Source organism: Kogia breviceps, chromosome 5 (genome assembly GCF_026419965.1).
Source record: "Kogia breviceps isolate mKogBre1 chromosome 5, mKogBre1 haplotype 1, whole genome shotgun sequence".
In the NCBI taxonomy this organism is placed as follows: Eukaryota; Metazoa; Chordata; class Mammalia; order Artiodactyla; family Physeteridae; genus Kogia; species Kogia breviceps.
Genome location: NC_081314.1, coordinates 51662062 through 51676651, shown reverse-complemented (window position 1 = coordinate 51676651; position 14590 = coordinate 51662062). Strand labels below are relative to the sequence as shown.

The 14590-nt window shown below is 38.0% G+C and overlaps 1 protein-coding gene across 1 annotated transcript in view; it reads left to right on the top strand.

Annotated features, from left to right (window-relative positions):
• The window catches only part of WDR49 (WD repeat domain 49), a 140417-nt gene that overhangs the window by 110949 nt on the left and 14878 nt on the right, over positions 1–14590 (top strand). The window contains 4 exon segments of the mRNA XM_059063910.1: positions 328–509; positions 10007–10032; positions 10035–10127; positions 11976–12122. Of these exon segments, the coding sequence (XP_058919893.1) occupies positions 328–509; positions 10007–10032; positions 10035–10127; positions 11976–12122 (448 nt within the window).

The following is a 14590-nucleotide window of genomic DNA, read 5'->3' as shown; positions in this document are numbered from 1 at the left end:
AAAGCTTTGTTTTTCTTTTTAGTTAATATACATCTTGCTATACAGGATTTGAAAGTGGGAATGTTAATTTCTTTTTTGCAGTTCATTATTATCTCTTCAGGAAATATCTGTTTGTTTCTTATGATACATCACTTTCTAACTTTATTAAAGCTACATGTATATGTCCCATCTCCCTTAGAAGACTGTAAGCTCCTTGAGTTCTTCAGAAACCATATCATCTTCATTTCTGATGTCCCCAGGATTTCAATTAATAATCTAGCACATGTTAGATGCATATAAATATTCAAGGAAAATACATTTTATAAAAGTAAATCTCTGTTTTTTCAGGCAGAGCATTGGCAACTTGAGAACTTGAGAACCCTTCCTAGAAGAAATATTAATTTAATGGAAGATAAGATTGAAGAGAAAAGCATAAAGGAAATTCCTTTGCTTTCTAAGGAGGAGGAATCATGGTTAGACCCATCAAAACATTCTCTACTTGATAAGAAAAACAAAGAGTCAACATACAAGTAAGTACATCTTACCTGTAAAGAGTAAAATTGGCTCCACATTCCTTCTGTGCTTTGTGGAATGTTCAATGACTACTTCAAGATTTTGCTAACATTTAGGTTATTCGTAGGTATGTGTGTGTAGCAAAGGGAGAATGTATGTTCTCAGGGTGATATCTGATTCTTACTTCTTGTCTCTGTTGAATGCTTGACTTCTGTTCTGTGTCTTCTAGTCTTTTGTTTCTACTCCATTATCAACCTAATTTTGGAAATTAACCCCTTTCTTCAAAATCAATATATGTGTGTATATGTGTATGTATGTATCTACCTGGCTAGTTACCTGTCCATCTTAGAATGTATGTCAGATTTTACTCCTGGTTTTGGTAAGGCACACAGAGGTACATATGTCAGAAGTTCAAAGAGCTTGACTTTGAATATTGGATATCACTCTCCTTTTATGACTTCTAGCCTTTCCTTCCTGTTGTTCAGCCATTTCTTCTTTTCATGCCACTGATGGATCCCATTCTTACATTCCTCTAACTCTAATGCCAGGCAGTTTTAATTGTTTCTTTTGTTTCCTATATTCTTGCTAACTCATGCTCTCATAATTTCACCTTTCATATTAAACAATCTTTTGAGAAAACAATTTTGTTCATTGTATTTTCTTTGATACAATTGGCATTTTTATTACCATGTGCCTATATTACTTTTTTTTCTTTTTAATTTTTTTTTTTTTTTTTTTTTTTGCGGTACGCGGGCCTCTCACCGTTGTGGCCTCTCCCGTTGCGGAGCACAGGCTCCGGACGTTCAGGCTCAGTGGCCATGGCTCAAGGGCCCAGCCGCTCCGCGGCATGTGGGATCTTCCTGGACCGGGGCACGAACCCGCATCCCCTGCATCGGCAGGTGGACTCCCAACCACTGCGCCACCAGGGAAGCCCCTATATTACTTTTTTTAAGGTCTACAGAAAAATTGCATAGAAAGCACAGAGAATTCCTACATACCCCACGCCCATCCCACACAGTGTCAAACATTAGTGTGGTACATTTGTTACGATTGATGAACCAATACTGATACTTTATTATTAACTAAAGTCCATAGTTTACATTAAGGGAGTGCAGTTGAGGGTTCTCTGATGACACCACGCAGAGACCTCTGCGTTGCACCTTTCTAAATTAATGCACTCTTTGGCTAAACTCTTGGGGCTCAAACCCACCAGTTGGGGTTTTTCTGTTCCAGTCCCCTCACACTGGCAGCCTCGCCTCTTGCACAGCTTCTCTTGGGTTAACTTCTGCTTGACCAATAGAAAGCTCACACGTCCTTGCCACACCAACTGCTCCACAGCTACCCCTTCTCCTCCTGCTCCTGGGGTACGTTCAACCACAGTAGACTTTTTCAGATATTAATGAGTCACTGGTTCACTGTGTCCCTCTAACGGTTACCCCAGGGGGCATGTGTTAAACTCTTTGCCTGGTTTATGTGAACAGGAGCTGGAACTGAGGGGGAAGCATTCCTCCTCTCCCGTGGGAGTGGTTCTCAGTGCACACCTACGACTCTCTCCAGTGCAGTCCTCTCTTAGGATTGCTGCATCCTTAGTCTGTTTCTATCCTAGAGTGGTGGTTGGCCTGAGCATCACAAGTTGCTACCTCCTTGACAAAGCGGGCCTGCGCAAGGAATCGACCTAGCACCTCATTTTGGAATGTGGGAATACTTTTTACCTCTAAATTAATTAATTATTTTGCTTTCAGACTTTTTGGACCTCTGATGATGAGGTAGGAGAGAAAAAAAAATTCCCCTGTAAACATCCCGTTACACTAAATTACCTTTTGGTATTCTTCCATTTCCTTGAATTATGGCTTGCTGAAATGTCAAGTGGCATTTTACTTTCAGGCAGAAGAATCTTTCAATTTAGAAATACAGCATGACCGACCCTGTACGAGAATAGAGTGCTGAGAATGGAAAGACTTGGTATACGATAAAATGCCCCCACCCAACCAGCCGACTCAATTGTACAGATCAGGAGAAAAAGTTACCCCAGGGTAACACAGATTGATCATTGTTTCTCTTCCTGTGACACTCCTAGAAGAGTGAATGCAAGTGTCACAGATTCCTATTTGAGTATTTCAGCCAAGATACTAATTTCCCATTACTTATGACAATCTCAGTTATTCTTTTTTTTTTTTAATTAGCCTTTCCTTAGATTTAAAAATTGGCACTTTAAACTGTTGACTTCTTTCCTGACTTCTATCCATCTTATTTCATTTCCTGTTGCTCCATGACACTTTACTTGTCTTCTGAAAATTAGTGCTGATGTATAGGTTCCTAACTTCACAGATTTCTCTTAAAACTAGAGCTTTGCATTCTGCCGGAGGAAATAAGACTACAGCGGAGTGATCATCTCACCTTCGTTATACATTTCTGTGGGCCTTGGGAGATGTTTCCGGCAGTAAAAAGCAGTTATCTCTGTTTATACTGCATCTTTTCAAGTGACAGCACATCCAAAAATACCTGTGATATTTAAAATTTCTGCCTTTACTTCAAATGAATGAATTGAAATAAATTTTAAGACTTTGTAATAATGAGATAGAAGGGAATAATATCATTTTGGAATTTTTTTTTTTTTTTTTTTTTTTTTTTTTTTTTTTTTTTTTGCGGTATGCGGGCCTCTCACTGCTGTGGCCTCTCCCATTGCGGAGCACAGGCTCCGGACGCGCAGGCCCAGCGGCCATGGCTCACGGGCGTAGTTGCTCCGCGGCACGTGGGATCTTCCCGGACCAGGGCACGAACCCGTGTCTCCTGCATCGGCAGGCGGATTCTCAACCACTGCGCCACCAGGGAAGCCCAATCATTTTGGAATTTTTGAACTAATTGAAAGGAAAAGGTTAAAAACGTATCCTCAGAATTGACTTGGCAGGTACAGCCCTCACTTCTCCCAGAAACATGTCCATGAATCCTACGGAGAAAACCTACAAATGAAATACAATTGTCAGATGTAGAATATCCCTTGTGGCCTCCATCCAGTACTGAAGAGATTACAGATCACCTTTTCCCTAAGAAAATATATTATTCTGAAGAATGTGCCCTATTTCTAATCAGATTAGGAAATCCAAGGAGAAAATCATGCCAGTTCTTGTCCATATGCAAAAGTATGAAAGAAAAGTAAATATGTCAAAGAATTTAGAGAGACTAAAGGGGAAAAGCACATTTGGTGTGTGTATGCGGGTGGAGGGATGTTTAAATGGAGGGGGAGGAAGAGTAAGAAAGATAGGGATGAGAAAAGAAAAAAGCCAATAGAAAATGAAAGAAGCATGAAAAATGAAGGAAAAATTTAATAATTTAAAGCCATGGTCTCACCTTAACTCCTAAGATTCTCTTTCCAGGATAAAAAGCTTGGCATTTATGATGTTCTGTGTTATACATAAATACCAGGTTTTCATAGTGCTTAAGTTATTTTATAGTATTGTGTGTGAGAAGTAGGTAGGTGGTAAAATGTCCTCTTCAATTTAAGTCCTGGGGATATGCAGATGAATATAGAATTTAAGAGAAAATAGGAAATCCTAATGCTGAGTTAAAAATTGACACAAAGAAATAGATTTCTCCTTCTAGAGAGTCATAACAAGAGGTTCTGCAAAAGTCATATTACTACTAGAAAATGGGGGAAAAAAGAAAGAACTGAAAAAAGTAAATGGGGGAACAAAAACCACAGTGGACATGCATTTTTCTTAACCTATGGCAATATTTGGTTTCTGGATTCACATGAAATTATTGTAATCTAGAAAAATTGTAGATAAAATGAATAATTTAGACAGTATAATCTTAGATTATTTCTTTATTATGAAAATAATACATGTTCATTAGGAGAAAAATTAGAAATACAAACAAGCAAGAAGAAAAATATGAAAAGAAATCATTAGCAGCAAAACCACCAATAACACTTAAGCATTTCACTCTTCAGGTCTTGTCCTGAGCATGCGTATACAAATAAACAAATATACATTTTATAAACGTGAGGATATAATACACACAGTTTATAACCTGTTTTACTACCTAAAAACATACAGCCAGTACACTTCCGAGTTACTTAATATGAGTATCTACAGACTTCAGTACTCGTAATGACCTCTTAGGAATTTATCACATAGCTTTTTAAACATTCTCTTCTTTTAAAATATTTAAACTGTTTACAAATTGTAACTGAGAAACATTTATTTAAATACCTTCATGCACGTGTTAAGAGTACCTGACTGAATTCATCATTACAATAAATTCTTTGAATTGGAGTTGCTGAGTCAAAGTTTTAAAGGCCTTTGAGTCTTGCTAAATTGCCATCCCAATGATGTGAAGGCTCCACCGCCAGCAGTATATGGAAATGGCTGTCTCTGAACCAACACTGACTGTTGTCATTGTCTTAAAATTGCCACTCTGATAAATCATCAGTTTTATGTTGTATTTTTTAATTATTTGTGAGAGCAAACATTTTTCACATTTGTTAATCTTTAATAATTTGATAATGAACTTGAAAGAGGTATCTGATGTCTGCTAGACTAATTCCTATTGAGGCCTTAAGAGAAGCACATCCCAGCCTCTTCTTGAATATATCCTGTGGGCTGCACTCACCATCGTGCAGATAGCCTTCTCTGTTATTCAACCACTCTTTATTATAGAAGGGCTCTAATTGTCGGTCGGATCTATCCATTTGTAGGACATGCTCTCACCCATCTTCATCTTACTCTAGGGCAACAAAGAGCAAATCTACCCCATCTTCTACTATCTGACAAATTTTCTTTGGCTACCATTTAAAAAATATTTACGGGGAAATGATTATTAGAAACCAGAATAAAATAATTAGATGGGAAATGAAACATAAATTCCATTAATTTCTCTGTAAGTTTATATAAGGCAGAAGGTACACTTAAAATTAATGTTCCTTAGAAATATGAAATAATTATGTTCTAAATTCCAGGAACTGATATTTAATATCATCTATATGCTGTTGATTATCTAATTATTCTGCCAGTAGAGCTTATGTGAGAAAATAAAATAGGAATATTATAAATATAAAAAATACAAACATAAAATAAAATAACAGTATTAGAACGGGCTGTAGGGGGTGTTGGAACTCCTGCTTTGAGTGAAAAATATTGTATTATTCTTTCTTAAAAAGATAGTAGCCAATACTTATTGAGTTCTTACCATATTCCAGGCACTGTTCTAGGGTTTTTATGTGTTTAACATTTAATTGTCACTATAATCCTTGGTGATATCTATAATTATAATCTCCATTTCATAACTAGGAAAGCAAGACAGAAAAAAGTTAAGTGATTTACACAATGAACAAGAGGTGAGCCAGGGACCCCAAAGCAGGCATTCTAACTCCAGAGTCAGTACCGTTTGCCACTGCTCTATTCTGCCTGTCTGACAAGTAACATGTGACCATATTGAAAAGTTGCTGGTCTCTGATCAAATGTTATATCAAGTACCTGCTATGGGTAAGCCACTACTCTAGGCACCTTCACTTTCCTTTAGGGCACTTGGGGACTTGTCACACATCGTTCCTCCTTTCTACATCCAGAACCGAGAGATGGCAGATTTAGAGTCTTTCCTTCTCATAGAATTGATAGCAAGGATGCCAGAGCCCATAGTAGGCGCCCTTCTTGCATCACCACATAAGATATTTTTGCAAAAGTTTTAAACTCTTATCTGTGTTCCTTATTACATACTTTAGCTTCTTTGTATTTGACCACTAGGAATACTGGACTCTTAGGAATATTCACCTCTTTCCAGTTCCCTGTACATTTTCATAGTAACCACTTTCCAAGAAGTCAAATGTCTATGGAAAATAAGCAATAGATTGGCCTGTAAAGTTGATTCTACAGTCTAGTTATTCATAGAACTGCCCTTTGTCTTGGAGTTTTATCAGTATAGCTCCATTTCCTAGGCACTCATCTAATTAGTACAGATTGTTATGACTCTCTAGAAGAATTTCTCTTACTGTCCACCTTCCTCTTTCCCTCTGTGGATTAAATTCTTCAGTGGAGATAGACAAAGTCTTCCGTTTCATACAGAAGATACTCAGTTTAAATGACACTGGATGAGAGAGCTGGAAAACAAAGGTCTAAAAGTAGGAAACCATTCAGGGTATTTGGAGAAAAACTAAGGTCTGGTGTTAACTAGTCCAAAGGTAGACCTCCCTCAAACTTTTGCGCCTCAGTTTATTTCAGTTATACTTTTCTGAGGAAAAAAATATATTCTTAACCTAGTAACTGCAAGACCTAACTGCGCCGTAATCTACCTTTCCTGCCTCCACCACCAACTTCTTATTTTTACAGATTCTCTTACTATTTAAAATGGCTCTCTAAAGATACCATCATTCTTGTCTTCAAAGCCCGGATAGTGGCTGAATAAACATGTCTTTTTAAAAAATTAATTGTTATTGGGGGATAGTTGCTTTACAATGTTGTGTTAATTTCTGCTATACAGCAAAGTGAATCAGTTATACGTATACACATATCCCCTCTTTTTTAGATTTCCTTCCCATTTAGGTCACCTCAGAGCACTGAGTAGAGTTCCCTGTACTATACAGTAGTTTCTCATTAGTTATCTGTTTTATACATAGTAGTGTGTGTATGTCAATTCCAAATCTCACAATTCATCTCAAACCCCTTCCCCCCTTGGTATCCATACGTTTGTTCTCTACCTCTCTCTCTATTTCTGCTTTGCAAATAAGTTCATCTGTACCATTTCTCTAGACTCCACATATAAGTGTGGATATACAATATTGTTTTTCTCTTTCTGACTTACCTCACTCTGTATGACAGTCTTGTCTACCAACGTCTCTGCAAATGGCACTATTTCATTCCTTCTTATGGATGAGTAATTTTCATTGTATATATGTACCACATCTTCTTTATCCATTCCTCTGTTGATGGACATTTAGGTTGCTTGCATGTCCTGGCTATTGTAAATAGTGCTGTGCTGAACATTGGGGTGTGTGTATCTTTTTGAATTATGGTTTTCTCCAGGTATATGCCCAGGAGTGGGATTGCTGGGTCGTATGGTAGTTCTATTTTTAGTTTTTTGAGGAACCTCCATACTGTTCTCCATAGTGGCTGTATCAATTTACATTCCCACCAACAGTGTAAGAGAGTTCCTGTTTCTCCACATCCTTTCCTACATTTATTGTTTGTAGATTTTTTGATGATGGCCATTCTAACTCATATGAGGTGTTACCTCATTGTTGTTTTGATTTGCATTGCTCTATTAATTAGTGATGTTGAGCATCTTTTCATGTGTTTGTTGGCCATCTATCTGTATGTCTTCTTTGGAGAAATGTCTGTGTAGATCTTCTGCCCATTTTTTGATTGGGTTACTTGTTTTTTGATATTGAGCTGCATGAGCTGTTTGTATATTTTGGAGATTAATCCTTTGTCAGTTGCTTTGTTTGAAAATATTTTCTCCCATTCTGAGGGTTGAATAATATGTCTTATTCATGGGAGATAGTATGTTGTGAGGGAGATCATTCCAGTGTGATTTGGTGAAAAGCTGCTACCTACCATCAGTCTTTTGGATGGCAAAGATTTCCTTAAAAAAAAAAAAAAACTATAGGGCTTCCCTGGTGGCACAGTGGTTGAGAATCCACCTGCTGATGCAGGGGACACGGGTTCATGCCCCGGTCCGGGAAGATCCCATGTGCCGCGGAGCGGCTGGGCGCGTGAGCCATGGCCGCTGAGCCTGCGCGTCCGGAGCCTGTGCTCCGCAACGGGAGAGGCCACGGCAGTGAGAGGCCTGCGTACCACTCACACACACACACACACACACACACACACACACACACACACACACACAAATAATCTATAATTCCAAATAATTTATGTAAATACGCCCCCCAATCAAGGAGGTGGAGCTTAACTCTCCTCTTCATCTTCCTTAAGTGTAGACTGTGCTTGGAAACTTGCTTCCAGAGAGTAGTGTATAGACAGGAAGGGAAAAAGTAAGTTTGCAGAAACTTGGGAAACACAACCTTGGCCAGGTGATAAAGTTAACATCAACAGTGGTAAGTCAGGTTGATAGCCTGTGCCCTTGATAAGATATAATGAGAATAGCACTTCATCTCTGTTATCTTCCTTCCAACAACCCATAATAGTCATGTAACCATAAGAAAAACATCAGACAAACCCAAATTGAAGGAGATTCTACAAAAAAACTGACTGATATTTCTTAAAATTGTCAAGGTCATCAAAAACAAGGCAAGTCTGAGAAATTATCATAGCGCAGAGAAAACTAAGGAGTCAGAAAACTAAATGTAATGTGGTATCCTGGGATAGAAAAAGGACATTAGGAAAATCCTAATAAAATACTAAGGTTAGTTAATCATAATATATCAGTATTGATTGTGACAAAGGGTAATATAAGATGTTAACAACAGGGAAAATTGGGTGAGGGGATACCAGAACTCTGTACTATCTTTGCAACTTTTCTGTAACTCTAAAATGAAACTTTTACTTTTAAGCTCATTTGGGTTTGGGAGATACAGTCAACTAGAGGAGAGGAAAAGGAAGGAGGGAAATAAACATTTATTGAATACTATTATTTATTAGATACATCGCTGAGCATTCATCCATCTTATCTCCTTTAAAATCACAGTAAGAATCTCATACAGAGCAAGCAATTGAGGCTGAGAGTATAGGAAACATCTCAAGGTTCTATAGCTACTCAAAATAGTGAGCAAAATAGGGAATAAAGGTTAAGGGCAGCAGTAATCATAAAGGGTTAAAGGGTGCAAGGAAAGGAGGCAGAAGGGAGAGGGCAGGCCCCATGGCTCTCAATGATTTTGTGAAAAATAGGTATGTTTTCCTGGCCTGAGGCTTCCAAGAGAATAATAACAATTTTTGTAAACATAGCTTGTAGCTGTTAAGGTTGAGGTCTGTGACAGTGAATGTTAAATATATTTGAGACCATTTCCTGTTTTCTGACTGGAATTATATACACCTATGGACTGGTTTCACTTCCTGTGTTTTATTGATAAAAACGTTTCCTGTGGATTCAAGCTAATCTAAAGTTTTTCTATCGATTCATATAAAAAGCCTCAAAAGCACTGAACTTTTTTTTTTCTTTTTGCATTTTGGATACCATAAATGAAGATCCAGTCATAACACTGGATAAAAGAGCTTTTGACACATACCACTGATTAGCCCATATAATTTACACACAAGGCAAGGATAGTGTGCGTTTCTGTGGCATTTTCTTCTTCATAGTTTTTTCTCTGACCTTCCAGTTTTTATGGGGACAGGACCTTTGCTTAACTAGCTTCTCCTCCTTCGTGGCTCTTACCCTTTTATACCATCACCTGGCTAGTAAGCATTTTATTCAAAGATATAACTTGATTAGTGTAAACAATTGTCACTACTTAGATCCACAGGATAGAGATGTTTTTTGTTAAAGGTGTATATTTATAGCCAGAAAGTGTCTGTTCATCCTTTGCGGTTGATATTTTGTTTCATCATAAATTATTTTCTTCCAGTGTCAGACCATCAGAAGTTATAAATTTAGGTATGAATATAAGGAAAGAAATGTTTATAAGAAAAAAACACATAACCTTTACAATGGTGAAGTTATAAAAAATCATTCAGTAACTAATCACTGTTGATATATTTTTATCATGTTATTATTTTATAGATTGGTATGAAGAAAACAAGTAACTACTCTATGTGCCAGGAATGTTGGTATTCCTTAATAAATCTGAAAGTAAGCTCTTGTGATCTCATTTTAACAAAGGAGGAAAGCGAGGCTCAGAGATATTAAGTGACTTGTCCAAGCCTTCACAGTGTACAATAGGCAGAAGTATAAGGTCTAAACCAGAAAACATGTGGAAAGTGCCCACTATCGTTTCCAAAATAGAGTTGGCAGAGGATGTTAATTCTCTCTCCTAAGTGTTTAAAAGATAAAAATAAAATTAAAACTAATTTTATTCTCAGAAAGCCCAAAGCCACACAGAACAACGTATTTGTTTAGTTGTGGCTGACCAGAAAAAAACTGTAAAAAAAGTAATTGAAACAAAATAATTGTTATCATATTGAAGTGTGTTATTTAGAAGAGTAGTGAGAATCATTCTCGAAGCTCCATCATATAACGAGAATATTTCACTCACTACAAATGTTTTGCCAACTTATGTCCAGGGGGAAGCTGCACTTTCACAGAGAAATGGTGCTCATTTCTGTTGAAATTTTGCTGTCAAAAGGTACATTATTATTTGTTAATATTCAATGCATATTTATAAACTAATCTACTCTATAGGGGTTTTGTCAGGATTACATGAGAAAATATATGTGAAGCACTTAGTGCCTGGCATATTCTAGAAACTCAATACAGTTTTATTAGTAATATTATTTATTATTATTATACCCTGGAGCACAACTTTTAGGGTGAAATATACTTGAGTTGATGTCCAAGGTCTACCATTTACCAGTTATGTAAATTCAGGCAAGTTACTGAAGCATCTTGAGCCTTGATTTCCTCATCTGTCAAAAAGGCATAATGATACTTTACAGGTTGTGAAGATTTCTCCTTTGGTTTAATATAACACATTGGTTCCCAAAGTACGTTCCCTGGTCTACCAGCATCAGCATCACTGGGAATTTAGGTACATTCTGGCGCCCCATCCCCATCCAAATAAGTTAGAAACAGGAATGGTGCAAGTGGTTTATGCTTTGATAAGCCCTGCAGATGGTTCTGATGCCTGGTACAGTTTGAGAACCACTGACAAGGCACATGACTTGTCTCTGAGCAGGTGCTAATTACCTGTTAGTTTACTTTTCCTAGATACTGAGCCAGCACAATGACAAAAGCACAGTTTTTACCTTCACAGAGCTAACAGTTAAACAAACATAGAATCACATCTTGAATTACGTTTTTGTAGACTTCCATTCCATTATCCATTTATCCCATGAAGCAAAAAGGAAACTTTTTTATTCTGTCCAAGACTTTGCCTGTAAGGGCATAATTAAGAGTCTTCCTTCCCATTATCTCATTGTGTGCATCATAGATACAGTAATAAAGATCTGGTTTACATTTTAGCAAAATGAAAATGAACCTGCAAAATCCAAATTTTAGATATGTTGTTAAATGCTGAAAAATATATTCCATCTCACAAAGCCTACAGTTTTCTTGCAGATAAAAGAGAAACTGGAGCTTATCCAAAACTGCAGAATACTCATTTTCAAGGGAAAATAGCAAAGAATACAAAATGAAAAATAAATGAATGGGGAGCCTTGAGTTTCTTTTGGTCCCTTTGCATAAAAGGACCATGGATTTATCTTGAACAGCTGTGTTTATAGGGTTTGCTGATCTGCAGCTGTACCAGCTGAGTAACAGAGAGGTTAGATTTTTTTTTAAAAAAAGTTAACTCGGAAATGTGCTAGCCCTTTCTGAGGAATTAATGATATTATACTTTTTTTTTTTCCCATCCTCCCTTAAAACCTGCTGTTGTCAAGGCGGTTTTAGGTCATTAAGCATTGGAAACTTGAAAGAACTACCTGAAGTGAATAAACCAGCTTTTCTTCTAGACCCTGAGAAATACTTTAGGGAAGAGCCAGAGGAGGAATGTCCCCAAATTCCAGAGCTTCCATCACTTTCTGAAAGTAAGTCCTCAACCATCATACCACGTCCATCCTCTCTCCCCAGGAAACTCAACCGATTAAGAAAATAAAGTAGAAAAGCACGAAAGTAACACGTGTTCACTTTGTAGGTTGCAGTGAAATGAAGTGTGGTTTGACTGCTAAGATTTATAGCTCAGCTGCCGACCTGTGTTCTCAGAAAGGACAGACAACAGGCCAAAATACATAAGAGGAATATTTTTGTTTTGCCACCTTTCTAAAGTTAGAATGCCATGAATATATATATATATATATAATGAGTCTGCTATGAATGAGAACCCATTCCCCCCAGTAATCTTAATTTTCAGATCTGATACCAGAGAAAGAGCTATCCTAAGGCAGCTTCAGAACAGAGTCTCTGACAATCTGGTTTTGTTCTTTTCATGTGAAACACTAGAAATAGCAGCTACTTAAAGTGTATTGTCTTAGAGCCTTCCAGCTGTTGTGCTAGGCTAATATGATGAGTCGACAAGAAAGCTTAATTTAGAAAACAGAAGTGAATGATCTCTGAGGATTTGGAAACAAGATGTGCAAAAGAATGCTCTATTTTTTCGGACTATTATAGGCTTCCGAGTGTCTAAGAATTTGAAGAGTAATTTCTGTACAAACATCCTACCCGCAAAGAGGGACACGAGGGGAGTGCAGACAACACAACCTGCTCCTCAAGGAGGCACTCAGAAAGCATATGGACACTGCAGGGAACTCATTTAAAATAATTAATGAAAAGAGAAGTTTCAACTTGTAGCAGGCAAAAGATCAGAACTGCACTGGAACCATCTGAGATCTGTGGTTTCTAAACTTTTCAAATCCTCTGAGATGGGGGTTCAACATCATCCTTGAGAAATAATAACCCTTGTAGGAGGGAGGCATTTATGTCTACACTTGGGGAAGTTTAAGCCTCTTGTCTCTGTTTGGTTCCCTATAACAGCTGGTCAACGTTTTTTTAAAAATTCCACTTGTAAACAAGATACAGCTGTCATTTCTCACCGCTATATTTCCAGTCTAATTATTATCAGCTTCCTTTGCTTTTTCTCAGTTTCTCTTTTCTAAATCTATAATCGTTCATTTGCTCTCAGGAGGATCATCTATGATATCTGCTCATTTCTTCTAAAAACATGAATCCACAAGTGTTAGGGCTTTAAATAACCTTTAGTGCATCTGACTGGGCTTTCAGTCTATCAGCCTACTGCTTTTTCCCCGGGATGATTCATCTTCAAGAATAAACATGGGGAGGACTTATCTTGTCCTGCTGAGTCACAGCCGGAAGAGAATGTGGGGAACAGACAGTAAGACAAGATCCGGGGAGCCAGAACAAAGTGTAAAGACAGTCCAGACATAGAACATGCACACAGGAAGAAACCAAGATGGAGCAAGCAGTCAGAATAGAGGCAAGAGAAATAGGAGAGAAGGAGACTGCAGAAGCTGGAGAGCCAGGAAGTGGGAGAGAGCAAGGGTGAGGGCAGCAAATGCCTCTCCTCAGCCCTGGGAGCTCCTGTTTCTGTGAGGAGCCTTGCACGTTCTGCAGCAGGAGAATTCTCCTTCATCTGCAGATTAATTCTCCTCATGGACAGGGAGGATGTGTAGGGGAAGTTGGGGGTGAATGGCTGGTTGGAAATACTGAAAATACAAAAAAACCTCTAATACATTTTCAAAGAGAATTTTTTCTCCTGGATTTCTTAATATAAAATTTTCCTATAATTTTCACACCGTTTAAAAAAGATGTTTTCTCTCTTTGCTTTTCTATTTTCTTCTTCAGCTTTTCTTCTTTGCTCCCTTTTAAATATTTCCACTCATCTGCCTTCTCTGCAAGTGAAAATAGTTCGTTTCTAAAAAAGTTTCACCGACTTGAGGGAGAGACAAATGTAAACTACTGAGGACAACAGAATGCGTGACACATGCCACCACAAATGAGGTTCTGTGGAGCATCAGGGAAGAAGGCAGATTAACTCTGCCTGGGGCATAAGAAGGAATTAGTGGAAGTCACCTCTGAGCTGGAACTTAAAATGAGTAGGAGTTCAAAGGGTGAGGGAGGAGAAGACGAAGTCAAGATCAAGGAAACATAAGGAAAGACGCGTTGTGGATGAAGTAGGGCACAAGCCCAAATGATTCCAAGCTGGCTGCAATGGGTGACTTCAGATGGTGCCACGTTGACTGAGTTTGACACAGATGAATAGAGTTGAGTTTGGAATGTGTTGAGTTTGAGGTACTGGTGCACTATTTAGAAATAAGGGTCTGGAGAATGGGAGAGGATGGTAACATGCTCTGCATAATAGCAGTCTTCAAATAGCTGATGCAGAAATCATGTTTGCTCATGTGTTTATTTAGCCTTCCTGGTGAATATTGAATGCCTTCTCTGTGCTGGCCCTTGTGCTGGGTGGTGGAGGCGCAGAGCTGACGTGTAGAGGCACAGCCTTCAAAGCTCTTGAAGACTAGTTGGGGACCTAGATAAGGAA